Source organism: Oncorhynchus clarkii, chromosome 13, assembly GCF_045791955.1.
Source record: "Oncorhynchus clarkii lewisi isolate Uvic-CL-2024 chromosome 13, UVic_Ocla_1.0, whole genome shotgun sequence".
In the NCBI taxonomy this organism is placed as follows: domain Eukaryota; kingdom Metazoa; phylum Chordata; class Actinopteri; order Salmoniformes; family Salmonidae; genus Oncorhynchus; species Oncorhynchus clarkii.
Genome location: NC_092159.1, coordinates 62,640,981 through 62,655,584, shown reverse-complemented (window position 1 = coordinate 62,655,584; position 14,604 = coordinate 62,640,981). Strand labels below are relative to the sequence as shown.

At 46.6% G+C, this 14,604-nt stretch overlaps 2 protein-coding genes across 3 annotated transcripts in view; one reads left to right on the top strand and one right to left on the bottom strand.

The window, feature by feature from the left end:
* The first annotated feature begins 1 nt into the window (after position 1).
* Positions 2–4,251, top strand: LOC139365231 (ADP-ribosylation factor-like protein 16). Its single transcript, XM_071102730.1, has 5 exons — positions 2–238; positions 577–634; positions 734–850; positions 1,834–1,949; positions 4,065–4,251. Exons 1-5 carry the CDS (start codon positions 147–149, stop codon positions 4,228–4,230), a joined length of 549 nt encoding a protein of 182 aa, XP_070958831.1. The 5' UTR covers positions 2–146; the 3' UTR covers positions 4,231–4,251.
* A 4,008-nt stretch (positions 4,252–8,259) lies between these two features.
* The window catches only part of LOC139365215 (epsin-3-like), a 51,382-nt gene continuing 45,037 nt past the window's right edge, over positions 8,260–14,604 (bottom strand). For both annotated transcript variants that reach the window (XM_071102705.1, XM_071102706.1), the window contains 3 exons: positions 14,379–14,552; positions 10,015–10,257; positions 8,260–8,683 (listed from right to left, as the gene is read on the bottom strand). In XM_071102705.1, the coding sequence (XP_070958806.1) occupies positions 8,394–8,683; positions 10,015–10,257; positions 14,379–14,552 (707 nt within the window). In that variant the 3' untranslated portion in view covers positions 8,260–8,393. The remainder of the gene's footprint in view (positions 8,684–10,014; positions 10,258–14,378; positions 14,553–14,604) is intronic.

Genomic DNA, 14,604 nt, shown 5'->3' with positions numbered 1-14,604 from the left:
AAATAACTAATGAGAAATTGGATTTGTAAAGATTTGCTTCTTATTTGAGCAAACATAGCAACTAAAGTTGATCATATGAGCGTCGCCATGGTGTCAAAGTAAGCTGGAGAGGCTTGCTTGCTAGCTAACTAGTCTCGACAAGTTTGATGCGGATCAAGTCTGTTGGTTTATACGAAATGTGTTTGCTGCTCGGTGCAACCGGTGTTGGAAAAACTCTTCTCTTGAAACGTTTACAGAATATCCTTTCAAATTAACCAGCATTGAGATTGATTTAGCAAGCAAACAAGATAATAAGCTAACGTTTGCGAGCTAGCAATTATGACCATGGATGCGTCTCAATAATCTGTGGCTTCCTTTCCTCGTATCCTCTTCTTCCTCTCCTTCATCTGATGACAGTTTTCCAATACACATCCACCTTATTCTTCTTCTCACCTATCCTGTGTTTTAATATCAGTGCAAATGAAGAAGGAGAGGAGACTTGAGAAGAATCAGCCCATGTCTCACTCCAATATGTATCTTCAGAGTACATTTCCATGCTACAGTGTCTATTTAATCACCCTTAACAGACTATTCACAGCTCAGTGTGAGAGATGGCACAACTGATTTAGGGGAACCCCCTGTTACTCTACCTACGGTGAGTCCATTCGGTATTCACCACAGTGATTGTTGTGTCGGTCACCATTTGAGGGTGTCTTAAACAGAAAGGGTACTATTATGTCTCCCTCTGTTACAGGTGGGCACCAACCTGACAGACCTGACTCTGAAGAGGAAGAAGGTGACTGTGAGAGAGCTGGGAGGCTGTATGAGTCCTATCTGGCCCAGTTACTATACGGACTGCTCCTCTGTCATCGTGAGTCCAGCACCACATCCATACAGTGTATAAGTCTCCCTGAGTAGCGCAGCTGTCTAAGGCACTACAGTCCCTGGTGCAAATCCAGGATGTATCGCATCCGGCTGTGATTGGGAGTCCCATAAGGCGGCGCACAATTGGCCCAGCATCGTCTGGGTTTGGCCCGGGGGGTCGGCCGTCATTGTAAATAAGAATTTGTTCTTAACTGACTTGCCTAGTTAAATAAATGTTAAATAAAAAAGTGGAGTTAATATATTTACTCTGAAGAAGAAGAGGGTGACTGTGAGCGAGCTGTGATGGGTCAATACATCTCTCTTATTGTCCATAGACATTTTATGAATTAAACCTTTACACATTCAGGTTTGACCAATTGAGATCAAATGTCTTTAGCAAGAGAGCCCTAGTCCAAGATGGCAGCAGCATGAGAACCACGTCATGACTTCTATACAGGAAGACGTTCCTCTCAATTTGGAAATAATTCCTTGTAAATGTTTAGAATAACCTCAATTATACTTTGTACACATATTCCATCGATGGTTTAAGTTTAATGCAAAAATAGTCAATATTTCTATATGATTAATAAGCAAAGCTCCTCTGATCAGAAATAGAGATCAACCAGGGGTATGAACAGGCTAATATCACTACAGTACACGGTAGACCATCAGCCCACTAAACTGGGAGATCAACCAGGGGTATGAACAGGCTAATATCACTACAGTACACGGTAGACCATCAGCCCACTAAACTGGGAGATCAACCAGAGGTACGAACAGGCTAATATCACTACAGTACACGGTAGACCATCAGCCCACTAAACTGGGAGATCAACCAGGGGTATGAACAGGCTAATATCACTACAGTACACGGTAGACCATCAGCCCACTAAACTGGGAGATCATCTGTGCATTCTGCATAATTTCAGGCTTGTTGACTGCAGGCATGAAATGATTTAAATCAAATCATTGTGTTTGTTCTCTATATAGTTCATGGTGGACTCTGCTAACACCACCCAGATCTCGTCGTCCTGTATCCAGCTCCTGTCGGTCCTCTCTGCTGAACCTCTCCACACAGCCTCTGTCCTGGTTATCTTCAACAAGAGGTCCTGTAGTAACACACTGCACATTCTCTGGCCAAGATCACAGTGGATTTTTGAGACAAAACATTCAGATAGAAACGTAATGAATAGATGTGACACGATCCCTTATTCTCTACATGACAGACAATCAGGTTCTGTTCAGCAAAATACAGTTCTATCTGAATGTTTTTGCAACATTGCACCTTACTGGACAGACTCCTGGCTACGAACCAGACGTACAGTCAGGCCCATAAATATTTGGACATTGAACAAGTTGTCATTTTGGCTCTGTACGCCACCACATTGGATTTGAAAGGAAACAATCTATATGAGCTGAACGTGCAGACTTTAATCATTAATTTGTTGCCAGGTCGCAGTTGTAAATGAGAACTTGTTCTCAACTTGCCTAGCTGGTTAAATAAAGTTGAAATAAAATCAAAAATGTGAAGGTACTGTATTTACCTCCAAATCAGGTGAACGGTGTAGGAATTATACCACTTTTTATATGTGGTCCCCCCCCCATTTTAGGGGCTCAAAAGTAATTGGACAAACGTAACAATCATCAATTAAATTGTGAGTTTTAATACTTGGTGGCAACTCCTTTGCCGTCAATGACTGCCTGAAGTCTGGAACCCATAGACATCACCAGATGCTGGGTTTCTTCCCTGGTGATGCTCTGCCAGGGCTTTACTGCAGCTGTCTTCAGTTCCTGCTCGTTCTTGGGGTGTTTTGCCTTCAGCAAGTGAAATACATGCTCAATTTGATTCAGGTCAAGGTGATTGAGTTGGCCATTGCAGAACATTCCACTTCTTTGCCTTAAAAAAAAGTATTGGGTTGCTTTCGCAGTATGCTTCGGGTCATTGTCCATCTGCACTGTCAAGCACCGTCCAATGAGTTCTAAAGCATTTGGCTGAATCTGGGCAGATAATAACATTAGTCCTAAACCATTCAGAATTCATCCTGCTGCTTCTGTCAGCAGTCACACCATCAATAAATACAAGGGAACCAGTTCCATTGGCAGCCATACAGGCCCACACCATAACACCACCTCCACCATGCTTCACAGATGAGGTGGTATGCTTCGGATCATGAGCAGTTCCTTCCCTTCTCCGTACTCTTCTCTTCCCATCATTCTGATACAAGTTGATCTTTGTCTCATCTGTCCGATGGACGTTGTTCCAGAACTGTCCAGGCTTTTTTTAGATGTTGTTTGGCCAACTCTAATCTGGTCTTCCTGTTTTTGAGGCTTACCAATGGTTTACATCTTGTGATAAACCGTCTGTATTTACTCTGGTGAAGTCTTCTCTTGAATGTTGACTCTGACACAGATACACCTGCCTCCTGGAGGGTGTTCTTCATCTGGTCAACTGTTGTGAAGGGGTTTTTCTTCACCAGGGAAGAAATCCTTCTGTCATCCACCACAGTTGTTTTCTGTGGTCTTCTGGGCCTTCTGGTGTTCCAAGGCTCACCAGTGTGTTCTTTCTCTTTAAGAATGTACCAAATCGTTGCTTTGTTCACACCTAATGTTCTAATCTCTCTGATGGGTTTGTTTATAGATTATTCAGCCTTGCTTCACTGGCAGTGACAGCTCTCTGGACTTCATATTGAGGGTTAACAGCAACAGATTGCAAATGCCACACTTGAAATCAACTCTAGACCTTTTTATCTGCTTACTGGTAAATAAACGAATGAGGGAATAACACACACCTGTCCATGGAACAGCTGAGCAGCCAACTGTCCAACTACTTTTTGGTAAAGACCCTCAAATTAAAGCTGAACGTCTGCACTTTCAGCTCATCTTCATAATCTAATTTCAACTCCAAAATGCTGCGGTAGACAGCTACAATAATACTAACTTGGTCAATGTCCAAATATTTATGGACCTGACTGTGTCCAATTCCTCCCAATATACTCCCACATTAAGTGCTTCCCCCCCCCCTGCGTTGCATGACTATCAACAAACTGTTTCTCTCCCTCCCTGATTGACTGATTGTCATCCCACTCTTCCCCTCGGGACCTCCATTGTACCATGAGTCTAGTAGAGATAAACTTTATTTGCCTCCTTTACATAAATGAAACAGTGCCTCTCCCTCGCTTTGCAAATGTCTTAAACCTTTCTCCATCCCACCCTTCCTCCAGGGACCTCCCTTGTACCATGAGTCTCGTAGAGATGATGTCACTGTTCAGGATGGATGACATCATCGCCTCTGCCACCCAGCCAATCACGACCGTGGAACTGAGCGCTCGTTCCGGCCAGGGACTCCAGGAGGTGTTGGGCTGGCTGGACTCCACCCTAACTGACTGACAAGAGTGATGTCATAGAAGCATCTTCCTTCCAGGAAGCAGTTCCTCATTGCAGGTGCTTTCAAGACAACTGGGAACTCTGGGAAAAAATACGAGGTCAAATCATAACGTCAGTGATTTTCAGGTCAGAAAGTCGGTGCTGTAGGAGGCCCGAGTTCCCGAGTTGGAATTTCAAGTTGGATGACCGTAAAAAAAATAACAGTTATCTTGAACGCACTGAAGTCAGAGATTTCTGAGTTCCCAGTTGCTTTGAATGCAGCATAAGTGACGTCATTGTCACGGAACTTGGAATGATGTCACCGCCAACTGGAAAGTGAGGGTGCTGTATCTCACGCCGTCACACATGAATCCTGTTGGCAAGAAGATGCCCTCATCCTCATGATCTCAGCACACCAAGAATGATGCTGTCATCCCCAATGCATCACGTCTTATTGAGGAGGCCTGATATGAATGCTTTTATGGCTGGAATATCATGCCTGTATTTATTGTCAGCATTCTGTATAGAGTATCTGTATAGATACTGTATAGAGTATCTGTATAGAGTATCTGTATAGATACTGTATAGAGTATCTGTATAGATACTGTATCTACCAGCAGTTGTTTTTAAAGGCTGAGGGAGAACACTGTTATACAATTTGGTTAAAGTATCTCCAAACAGGGAAATGCGTAATCATGTGTGGAGTAGTGTCCTCGATGTAGCCTAACTATGCTGGAGTAGTGTCCTCGATGTAGCCTAACTATACTGGAGTAGTGTCCTCGATGTAGCCTAACTATGCTGGAGTAGTGTCCTCGATGTAGCCTAACTATGCTGGAGTAGAAATACAGTAACTGTCATATAGGTGTGTGGAAATACAGTAACTGTCATACAGGTGTGTGGAAATACAGTAACTGTCATATAGGTGTGTGGAAATACAGTAACTTTCATACAGGTGTGTGGAAATACGGTAACTGTCATATAGGTGTGTGGAAATACAGTAACTTTCATACAGGTGTTTGGAAATACAGTAACTGTCATACAGGTGTTTGGAAATACAGTAACTGTCATACAGGTGTTTGGCCTCCGGGGGGCAGACACACATTGTGTAGAAAAGTCAACTCTTTGAAGAATGTGCTTCTCTAAGCATTCAATATGTAGAAACATTCCATTATAAAGTGTTTGATATTACAATCTAGCTAGGCATATATTATATATAGATATATTACACACAGTCATGTATTAACAGATGTAAAAAGGTTGAATGGTATCAACTCAAGAAATATAGTATTGATCAACATGATCATGAAATAAAAGCTGTAAAATATGAATGAATGCAGATGCCAGGTGTCGTTATTAGTTCATCATAGCCTTATATTTGACGATGACAATCAGTGTTTCACAAGTAATGATCACAGCAATGAGAGAGGGAAAATAATCATGATATCAATTCATACATTCTAATATGCGTTGCTTTATAGGGTTTGAATGCTAGCTTCCTAACTTCCAATGAATTCAATTGAATTTCCACTTCTCCCCATTGACATCAATGCAAAACTCAACTTGAAGTGAGAGCGTTAGGATTTGCCCCCTATAGTGAGTCCTGCAGTGGTTCCGGTCTCTTGAAAAGCAGATTTCACTCAGTTATCCCTCAAAAGGGCCTCCAGTTCACTACAATACAATAGAACTACCTTAGAATCTCTCTCGCCATCACCGCAGTTCCATTCCAACAGCAAACCATCCTTTTACACGAGAACTCAGTCAGACTGAGCCTTACTAGGCCTAATGTAACAAAAAGGAAGCTTAAAACTCAAGTGTTCATTATGTGGATGGGGGTTGGCTGGCGTCTCATCATCGGCGTGGAATGTTCTATGCCCGTTCTCAGAAATCAGAGTTGTAGTCGGCGCTAGGAATCATTCGGAACATTTGCAGATAGAAATAGATTGAACAGAGCCGACACACTTCCCTTATTCTATCTGGTTGACAATCATATCTGTTCTATATGATACATTTCTATCTGAGTTGCAGTCTGTGCTGGGAAACGTTTTGAACGGATAGAAATAGATTGAATAGAGCCGACACGCTTCCCCTATTCTATCTGGCAGACAATTATATCTGTTCTACATGATACATTTCTATCTGAGCATTCTGTAACGTTACATCCTCCTGAACAGACTTGTCTGAGTTATCCCCTGGGGCATCATGGGAGAGATAATAGGAGAGAAAGAGCCAACCAATGAAAGCAGTCCAGAGAGCGGATCGACCAATCAGCATAGAGCAGTGCGGCAGGAACAGTGGGCGTCCTGTCCCAGTGCATTGTGGTCCGTCGGTCGGAGAGATAAGCAGGCATATCTGGTGTACAATCAGTTCAGTGCTGGATCAGGAGCAACAGTGAGGAGCCAATCAAACTAAAGTATGCAGCAGAGTGGGCGGGGCATGTGACTAGGTAAGAAGCAGTTGGAAAAGCAGTTAACTAACCTGGTCCCAGATCTGTTTCTGCTGTATAGCCAATGACCCATAGGAGTTGGCAGGACAGCACAAACAGATCTGAGACCAGGTTAGTGCAGACACACTCACTCTGTAAAGTATTGCTAATTACTTTAAGATGGAAACATCTTCACCTACTGTGCTTTCTATAGCGGAGGATGAGCTTGGGCATCGGCGTGTATGTACAGTATCTGTCATGGCTTAGGATTAGGTTACTATAGACCTAAACACGTTCTGGGAATATTCTCTTTCTTTCTACCTCTCGTTCATCCTGCATCACTCTCTTCAGCAGAGAGGAGTAACAGGACAGGTTGTGGTAGAGCAGACCCGAGCAGAGGCAGTAGCCTCCATCACTCTCTTCAGCAGAGAGGAATAACAGGACAGGTTGTGGTAGAGCAGACCCGAGCAGAGGCATTAGCCTCCATCACTCTCTTCAGCAGAGAGGAATAACAGGACAGGTTGTGGTAGAGCAGACCCGAGCAGAGGCATTAGCCTCCATCACTCTCTTCAGCAGAGAGGAGTAACAGGACAGGTTGTGGTAGAGCAGACCCGAGCAGAGGCAGTAGCCTCCATCACTCTCTTCAGCAGAGAGGAATAACAGGACAGGTTGTGGTAGAGCAGACCCGAGCAGAGGCAGTAGCCTCCATCACTCTCTTCAGCAGAGAGGAGTAACAGGACAGGTTGTGGTAGAGCAGACCCGAGCAGAGGCATTAGCCTCCATCACTCTCTTCAGCAGAGAGGAGTAACAGGACAGGTTGTGGTAGAGCAGACCCGAGCAGAGGCATTAGCCTCCATCACTCTCTTCAGCAGAGAGGAGTAACAGGACAGGTTGTGGTAGAGCAGACCCGAGCAGAGGCAGTAGCCTCCATCACTCTCTTCAGCAGAGAGGAGTAACAGGACAGGTTGTGGTAGAGCAGACCCGAGCAGAGGCAGTAGCCTCCATCACTCTCTTCAGCAGAGAGGAGTAACAGGACAGGTTGTGGTAGAGCAGACCCGAGCAGACTCTCTTCAGCAGAGAGGAGTAACAGGACAGGTTGTGGTAGAGCAGACCCGAGCAGACTCTCTTCAGCAGAGAGGAGTAACAGGACAGGTTGTGGTAGAGCAGACCCGAGCAGACTCTCTTCAGCAGAGAGGAGTAACAGGACAGGTTGTGGTAGAGCAGACCCGAGCAGAGGCCTCCATCACTCTCTTCAGCAGAGAGGAGTAACAGGACAGGTTGTGGTAGAGCAGATCGTAGCAGAGGAAGCAATCTAAGCGTTACAGTACTAGTACCTAGATGGGCCCATAGAAAAACAACAACAAAATAACAACTTAAGGGGATTATCAGTTCTGTCTGAATTCCAGTTGTTGAGTCTTGAGGTTAGATTGACAGAAAATAACCTAATAAGAGTCATTTCTATTTCCTCTGTTCCATCCACCAGAGTTAGAGGACAGACAGACCAACATGAATGCCGGCCGTGCGACAGCTGGGTGGACGTCCTGTCACATCTGACTACAAAACATCGACCGTCATTTTCTATAAATTTCTCGACGATTCGTGGACGCCCAGCAGGACACCGCTCGTGGACAGCCAGCAGGACACCGCTCGTGGACAGCCAGCAGGACACCGCTCGTGGACGCCCAGCAGGTGTTCTACTGCGCATGGCAGAAGTTGGTGTTGGTCTATCTTCCATCTTAGCGGTTTCAGTTCAGCTGGACAGACATCACAGGAAGGGATTCTGACTGTGCTGCTCTCCCAGAGACGAGATGGAGGAAAGAGGTAACAGGGGCTGTGGCAGCCCAGGTATGTCCAGGGCTCCATGGGTGGGCTGGGTGAGGGAGGAGGGCAGGCTGGCCGGCTGGTGGCTGGCGGGCAGAGGCAGAGAAGCACTGTAGGGCAGGGAAGGAGGACCGGAGGGGGGGACGGGGGACGTGGAGCTGGGACGCATCTGATTCAGAGTGAGACGAGGCTGTTCACTCTGGAACGGGTTGAGGGGAGATGGAGTACTCAGACCTGGAGGGGGAAGGAGATAGGGGAGGAGAGACAGCAGGGGGGAAGGAGATAGGGGAGGAGAGAGAGCAGGGGGGGAGGAGATAGGAGAGAGAGAGCAGGGGGGAGGAGATAGGGGAGGAGAGAGAGCAGGGGGGGAGGAGATAGGGGAGGAGAGAGAGCAGGGGGAGGAGAGAGAGCAGGGGGGAAGGAGATAGGGGAGGAGAGAGAGCAGGGGGGGAAGGAGATAGGGGAGGAGAGAGAGCAGGGGGAGGAGAGAGAGAGGAAGAGGGGGGGACAGAGAGAAAGTCAGTAGAAGCACTTTTAACCATTACACGTTGAATGTTTAAATACTTAACCTGCGCTTAATCATTAAGTTTGTCCAGTAAGCTGCGATAGGATCAATGGAATAGTCCCAAAAGTGTCAACTTCAACCTGCAATTGCCCCAGGTCTGAGTAAGTGACTGAGTAGCACTTTACTTGTAAATGGATGGGGGTACATGGTTTTCTGTAGAGCAGGGCTGTGATTGGCTGTGTTCAGGAGGAAGGGGTTCTTGGTCTGTGAGTGAGTGACTGTTTCAGTGTTCACCTGAGAGGAAGGGGTTCTTGGTCTGTGTGTGTGAGTGACTGTTTCAGTGTTCACCTGAGAGAAACAGGTTCTTGGTCTGTGAGCGAGTGACTGTTTCAGTGTTCACCTGAGAGGAAGGGGTTCTTGGTCTGTGAGTGAGTGACTGTTTCAGTGTTCACCTGAGAGGAAGGGGTTCTTGGTCTGTGTGTGTGAGTGACTGTTTCAGTGTTCACCTGAGAGAAACAGGTTCTTGGTCTGTGAGTGAGTGACTGTTTCAGTGTTCACATGAGAGGAAGGAGTTCTTGGTCTGTGTGTGTGAGTGACTGTTTCAGTGATCACCTGAGAGAAATGGGTTCTTGATCTGTGAGTGAGTGACTGTTTCAGTGTTCACATGAGTGAAACGGGTTCTTGGTCTGTGAGTGAGTGACTGTTTCAGTGTTCACATGAGAGGAAGGGGTTCTTGGTCTGTGAGCGAGTGACTGTTTCAGTGTTCACCTGAGAGAAACGGGTTCTTGGTCTGTGAGTGAGTGACTGTTTCAGTGTTCACATGAGAGGAAGGGGTTCTTGGTCTGTGTGTGTGAGTGACTGTTTCAGTGTTCACCTGAGAGAAACGGGTTCTTGATCTGTGAGTGAGTGACTGTTTCAGTGTTCACATGAGAGAAACGGGTTCTTGGTCTGTGAGTGAGTGACTGTTTCAGTGTTCACCTGAGAGAAACGGGTTCTTGGTCTGTGAGTGAGAGGAATGGGTTCTTGGTCTGTGTGTGTGAGTGACTGTTTCAGTGTTCACCTGAGAGAAACGGGTTCTTGGTCTTGGCTGGGGGGTTGGCTGGTATCAGGCTGTCCAGATTGACCAGGGAGGCCCCTGTGGGCCCCAGGAAGGATTCAGGGGTCCGGCATGTCCGAGGGCTGGAGACCCCCAGACTGTCCCCTATACGAGACAGATCAAACAGCTCCGGGCAGCCCTCACCCTCACCTCGACTGTTCAGGCTGAAATGACCTCCGTCCATCGCCTCGTCAAACAAGTCACCATCTAATGGAGTACACAAAGATATGGTTAAATGTTCAAATACGTTTAGAAATATACAGAAAAGTGTTCAGACCCCTTGACCTTTTACACATTCTGTTAAATTACAGCCTTCATTTTTAGAAATTTAACAAAATGTGTAAAAATATATTGTTATATAAAAAACAACTATACCTTATTTACATAAGTATTCAGACCCTTTACTATGAGACTTGAAATTGAGCTTAGGTGCGTCCTGTTTCCATTGATCATCCTTTGAGATGTTTCTACAATTTGATTGGAGTCCACCTGTGGTAAATTCAATTGATTGGACATGATTTGGAAATGCACACACCTGTCTATATAAGGTCACACAGTTGACAGTGCATGTCAGAGCGAAAACCAAGCCATGAGGTCGCAAGAATTGTCCGTAGAGCTCAGAGACAGAAATGTGTGGAGCACAGATCTGGGGAAGGGTACCAAACTCTGCAGCATTGAAGGTCCGCAAGAAAACAGGAAGAAGTTTGGAAGCACTAAGACTCTTCCTAGAGCTGTCCCCCCGGCCAAACTGAGCAATCTGGGGAGAAGGACCTTGGTCAGGGTGGTGACCAAGAACCCGATGGTCAGTCTGACAGACCTCCAGAGTTCCTCTGTGGAGATGGGAGAACCTTCCAGAAAAATCTCTGCAGCACTCCAAAAATCAGGCCTTTATGTTCGAGTGGCCAGCAAAGATGAACGGAGAAAAATACAGAGAGACACTTGATGAAAACCTTCTCCAGAGCGCTCAGGACCTCAGACTGGGGTGAAGGTTCACCTTCCAACAGGACAATGAACCTAACCACACAGCCAAGACAACGCAGGAGTGGCTTTGGGACATGTCTCTGAATGTCCTTGAGTGGCCCAGCCAGAGCCTGGACCTGAACTCAATCGAACATCTCTGGAGAGACCTGAAAATAGCTGTGCTGTAATGCTCCCCAAATACAGGTGTGCCAAGCTTGTAGTATCAACCCTAAGAAGAATCAAGGCTGTAATCGCTGCCAAAGGTGCTTCAACAAAGTACTGAGTGAAGGGTCTGAATACTTACAGTACCAGTCAAAAGTTTGGACACACCTACTCATTCAAGGGTTTTTCTTCATTTTTACTATTTTCTGTGAAGCATGGAGGAGGAGGTGTGATGGTTTGGGGTGCTTTGCTGGTGACACTGTCTGTTATTTATTTAGAATTCAAGGCACACAACCAGCATGGCAGCGATACCACAGCATTCTGCAGCGATACGCCATCCCATCGGGTTTGCGCTTAGTGGGACTATCGTTTGTTTTTCAACAGGACAATGACGCAATACACACCTCCAGGCTGTGTAAGGGCTATTTGACCAATAAGGAGAGTGATGGAGGGCTGCATCAGATGACCTGGCCTCCACAATCCTCCAAACTCAGCCCAATTGAGATGGTTTGGGATGAGTTGGACCACAGAGTGAAGGAAAAGCAGCATATGTGCTCAGCATATGTGGGAACTCCTTCAAGACTGTTAGAAAAGCATTCCTCGTGAAGCTGGTTGAGAGAATGCCAAGAGTGTGCAAAGCTGTCATCAAGGCAAAGGGTGCCTACTTTGATTTCTGTAACACTTTTTTTTTGGTTACTACACTGAAATGTTCAACCTGTCCCTGACTGAGTCTGTAATACCAACATGTTTCAAGCAGACCACCATTGTCCCTGTGCCCAAGAACACCAAGGTAACCTGCCTAAATTAATACCGACCCTTAGCACTCACATCTGTAGCCATGAAGTGCTTTGAAAGGCTGGTCATGACTCACAACACCATTATCCCAGAAACCCTAGATCCACTCCAATTTGCATACCGCCCCAACAGATCCACAGATGATGCAATGCAATCTCTATTGCACTCAACCCTGCCCTTTCCCACCTGGACAAAAGGAACACTTATGTGAGAATGCTGTTCATAGACAACAGCTCGGCGTTCAACACCATAGTGCCCTCAAAGCTCATCACTAAGCTGAGGACTCTGGGACTAAACACCTCCCTCTGCAACTGGATCCTGGACTTCCTGGCGGGCCCGACTCCAACACCATCATTAAGTTTGCCGACAACACAACAGTGGTAGGCCTGATCACTGACAATGACGAGACAGCCAATAGGGAGGAGGTCAGAGACCTGGCCGTGTGGTGCCAGGATAACAACCTTTCCCTTAATGTGATCAAGACAAAGGAGATTATTGTGGACTACAGGGAAAGGAGGACGAAGCACGCCCACATTCTCATCGTTGGAGCAGGTTGAGAGCTTCAAGTTCCTTTGAGTCCACATCACCAACAAGCTTTCATGGTCCAAACACACCAAGACAGTCGTGAAGAGGGCATGACAAAGTATATTCCCCCTCAGGAGACTGAAAAGATTTGGCGTGGGTCCTCAGAGCCTCAAAACATTTGACAGCTGCACCGTCAAGAGCCTGGTATGGCAACTGCTCAGCCTCCAACCTCAAGGCACCCAGAGGGTAGTGTGAACGGCCCAGTACATCACTGGGGCAAAGCTGCCTGCCATCCAGGACCTCTATACCAGGCGGTGTCAGAGGAAGGCCCTAAAAATGGTCAAAGACTCCAGCCACCCTAGTCATAGACTGTTCTCTCTGCTACCGCACAGCAAGCGGTACCGTAGCGCCAAGTCTAGGTCCAAAAGGCTCCTTAACAGCTTCTACCCCCAAGCCATTAGACTGCTGAACAGCTTGGACCCCCAAGCCATTAGACTGCTGAACAGCTTCTACCCCCAAGCCATTAGACTGCTGAACAGCTTCTACCCCCAAGCCATTAGACTGCTGAACAGCTTCTACCCCCAAGCCATAAGACTGCTGAACAGCTTCTACCCCCAAGCCATAAGACTGCTGTACAGCTTCTACCTCCAAGCCATTAGACTGCTGAACAGCTTCTACCCCCAAGCCATTAGACTGCTGAACAGCTTCTACCCCCAAGCCATAAGACTGCTGAACAGCTTCTACCCCCAAGCCATTAGACTGCTGAACAGCTTCTACCCCCAAGCCATTAGACTGCTGAAAAGCTTCTACCCCCAAGCCATAAGACTGCTGAACAGCTTCTACCCCCAAGCCATTAGACTGCTGAACAGCTTCTACCCCCAAGCCATAAGACTGCTGAACAGCTTCTACCCCCAAGGCATTAGACTGCTGAACAGCTTCTACCCCCAAGCCATTAGACTGCTGAACAGCTTCTACCCCCAAGGCATTAGACTGCTGAACAGCTTCTACCCCCAAGCCATTAGACTGCTGAACAGCTTCTACCCCCAAGCCATTAGACTGCTGAACAGCTTCTACCCCCAAGCCATTAGACTGCTGAACAGCTTCTACCCCCAAGCCATTAGACTGCTGAACAGCTTCTACCAACAAGCCATTAGACTTCTGAACAGCTTCTACCCCCAAGCCATTAGACTGCTGAACAGCTTCTACCCCCAAGCCATTAGACTGCTGAACAGCTTCTACCCCCAAGCCATTAGACTGCTGAACAGCTTCTACCCCCAAGCCATTAGACTGCTGAACAGCTTCTACCAACAAGCCATTAGACTGCTGAACAGCTTCTACCCCCAAGCCATTAGACTGCTGAACAGCTTCTACCCCCAAGCCATTAGACTGCTGAACAGCTAATCAAATGGCTACCTGGACTATTTGCAAACTTTTGACTTGTACTGTATGTAAATGTGATATTTCAAAAAAAAAGTTTTTTTGTTTTGTCTTTATGGGGTATTGTGTGTACATTGATGATATGTTTTTTAATCAATTTTAGAATAAGGCTGTAACCTAATGATAATACTTTCCAAGGGTACTTACTGTATGTTCTGCCCGTACATACATATGTTACTGTCTGTCTGTCTGCCTGCCTGCCTGCCTGCCTGCCTGTCTGTCTGGTTCCAACACTCTGTCTGTCTGTCTGTCTGTCTGTCTGTGCCTGCCTGTCTGTCTGTCTGTCTGTGTGGTTCCAACACTCTGCCTGTCTGTCTGTCTGTCTGTCTGGTTCCAACACTCTGTCTGTCTGTCTGTCTGTCTGTCTGTCTGTCTGTCTGTCTGTCTGTCTGTCTGTCTGTCTGTCTGTCTGTCTGAGTAGCCATAGGGAGCCAGAGATAACCAGTCACCTGTAGGGCTGCCAGTTCGAAGAGCATCTGGGATAGAGAATGGGTCTACTACCCCCGGGGTCTCCCAGGGGTCCGGAGGAGACCGGCTACGCTGCCAAGAAGGGGCGGGGCTACCGGAGGTGGGAGGAACCATCCAGGGAGACTCTATCCCAGCGGGGGTGGAGCGAGCCTCTACTGCAGTAACAGGACAGGATTTACATTATTACACGTCTATGACAGATCATAA

What these genes read in the sequence shown, in the direction of transcription:
- LOC139365231 (XM_071102730.1), top strand. Translation starts at nt 147, where the DNA reads ATGCGGATCAAGTCTGTTGGTTTATACGAAATGTGTTTGCTGCTCGGT. An exon ending in CTCTTGAAACGTTTACAGAA is followed by an intron (nt 239 to 576) that starts TATCCTTTCAAA and finishes AGACTATTCACA; the next exon opens with GCTCAGTGTGAGAGATGGCA. An exon ending in CTGGTTATCTTCAACAAGAG is followed by an intron (nt 1,950 to 4,064) that starts GTCCTGTAGTAA and finishes CCCTTCCTCCAG; the next exon opens with GGACCTCCCTTGTACCATGA.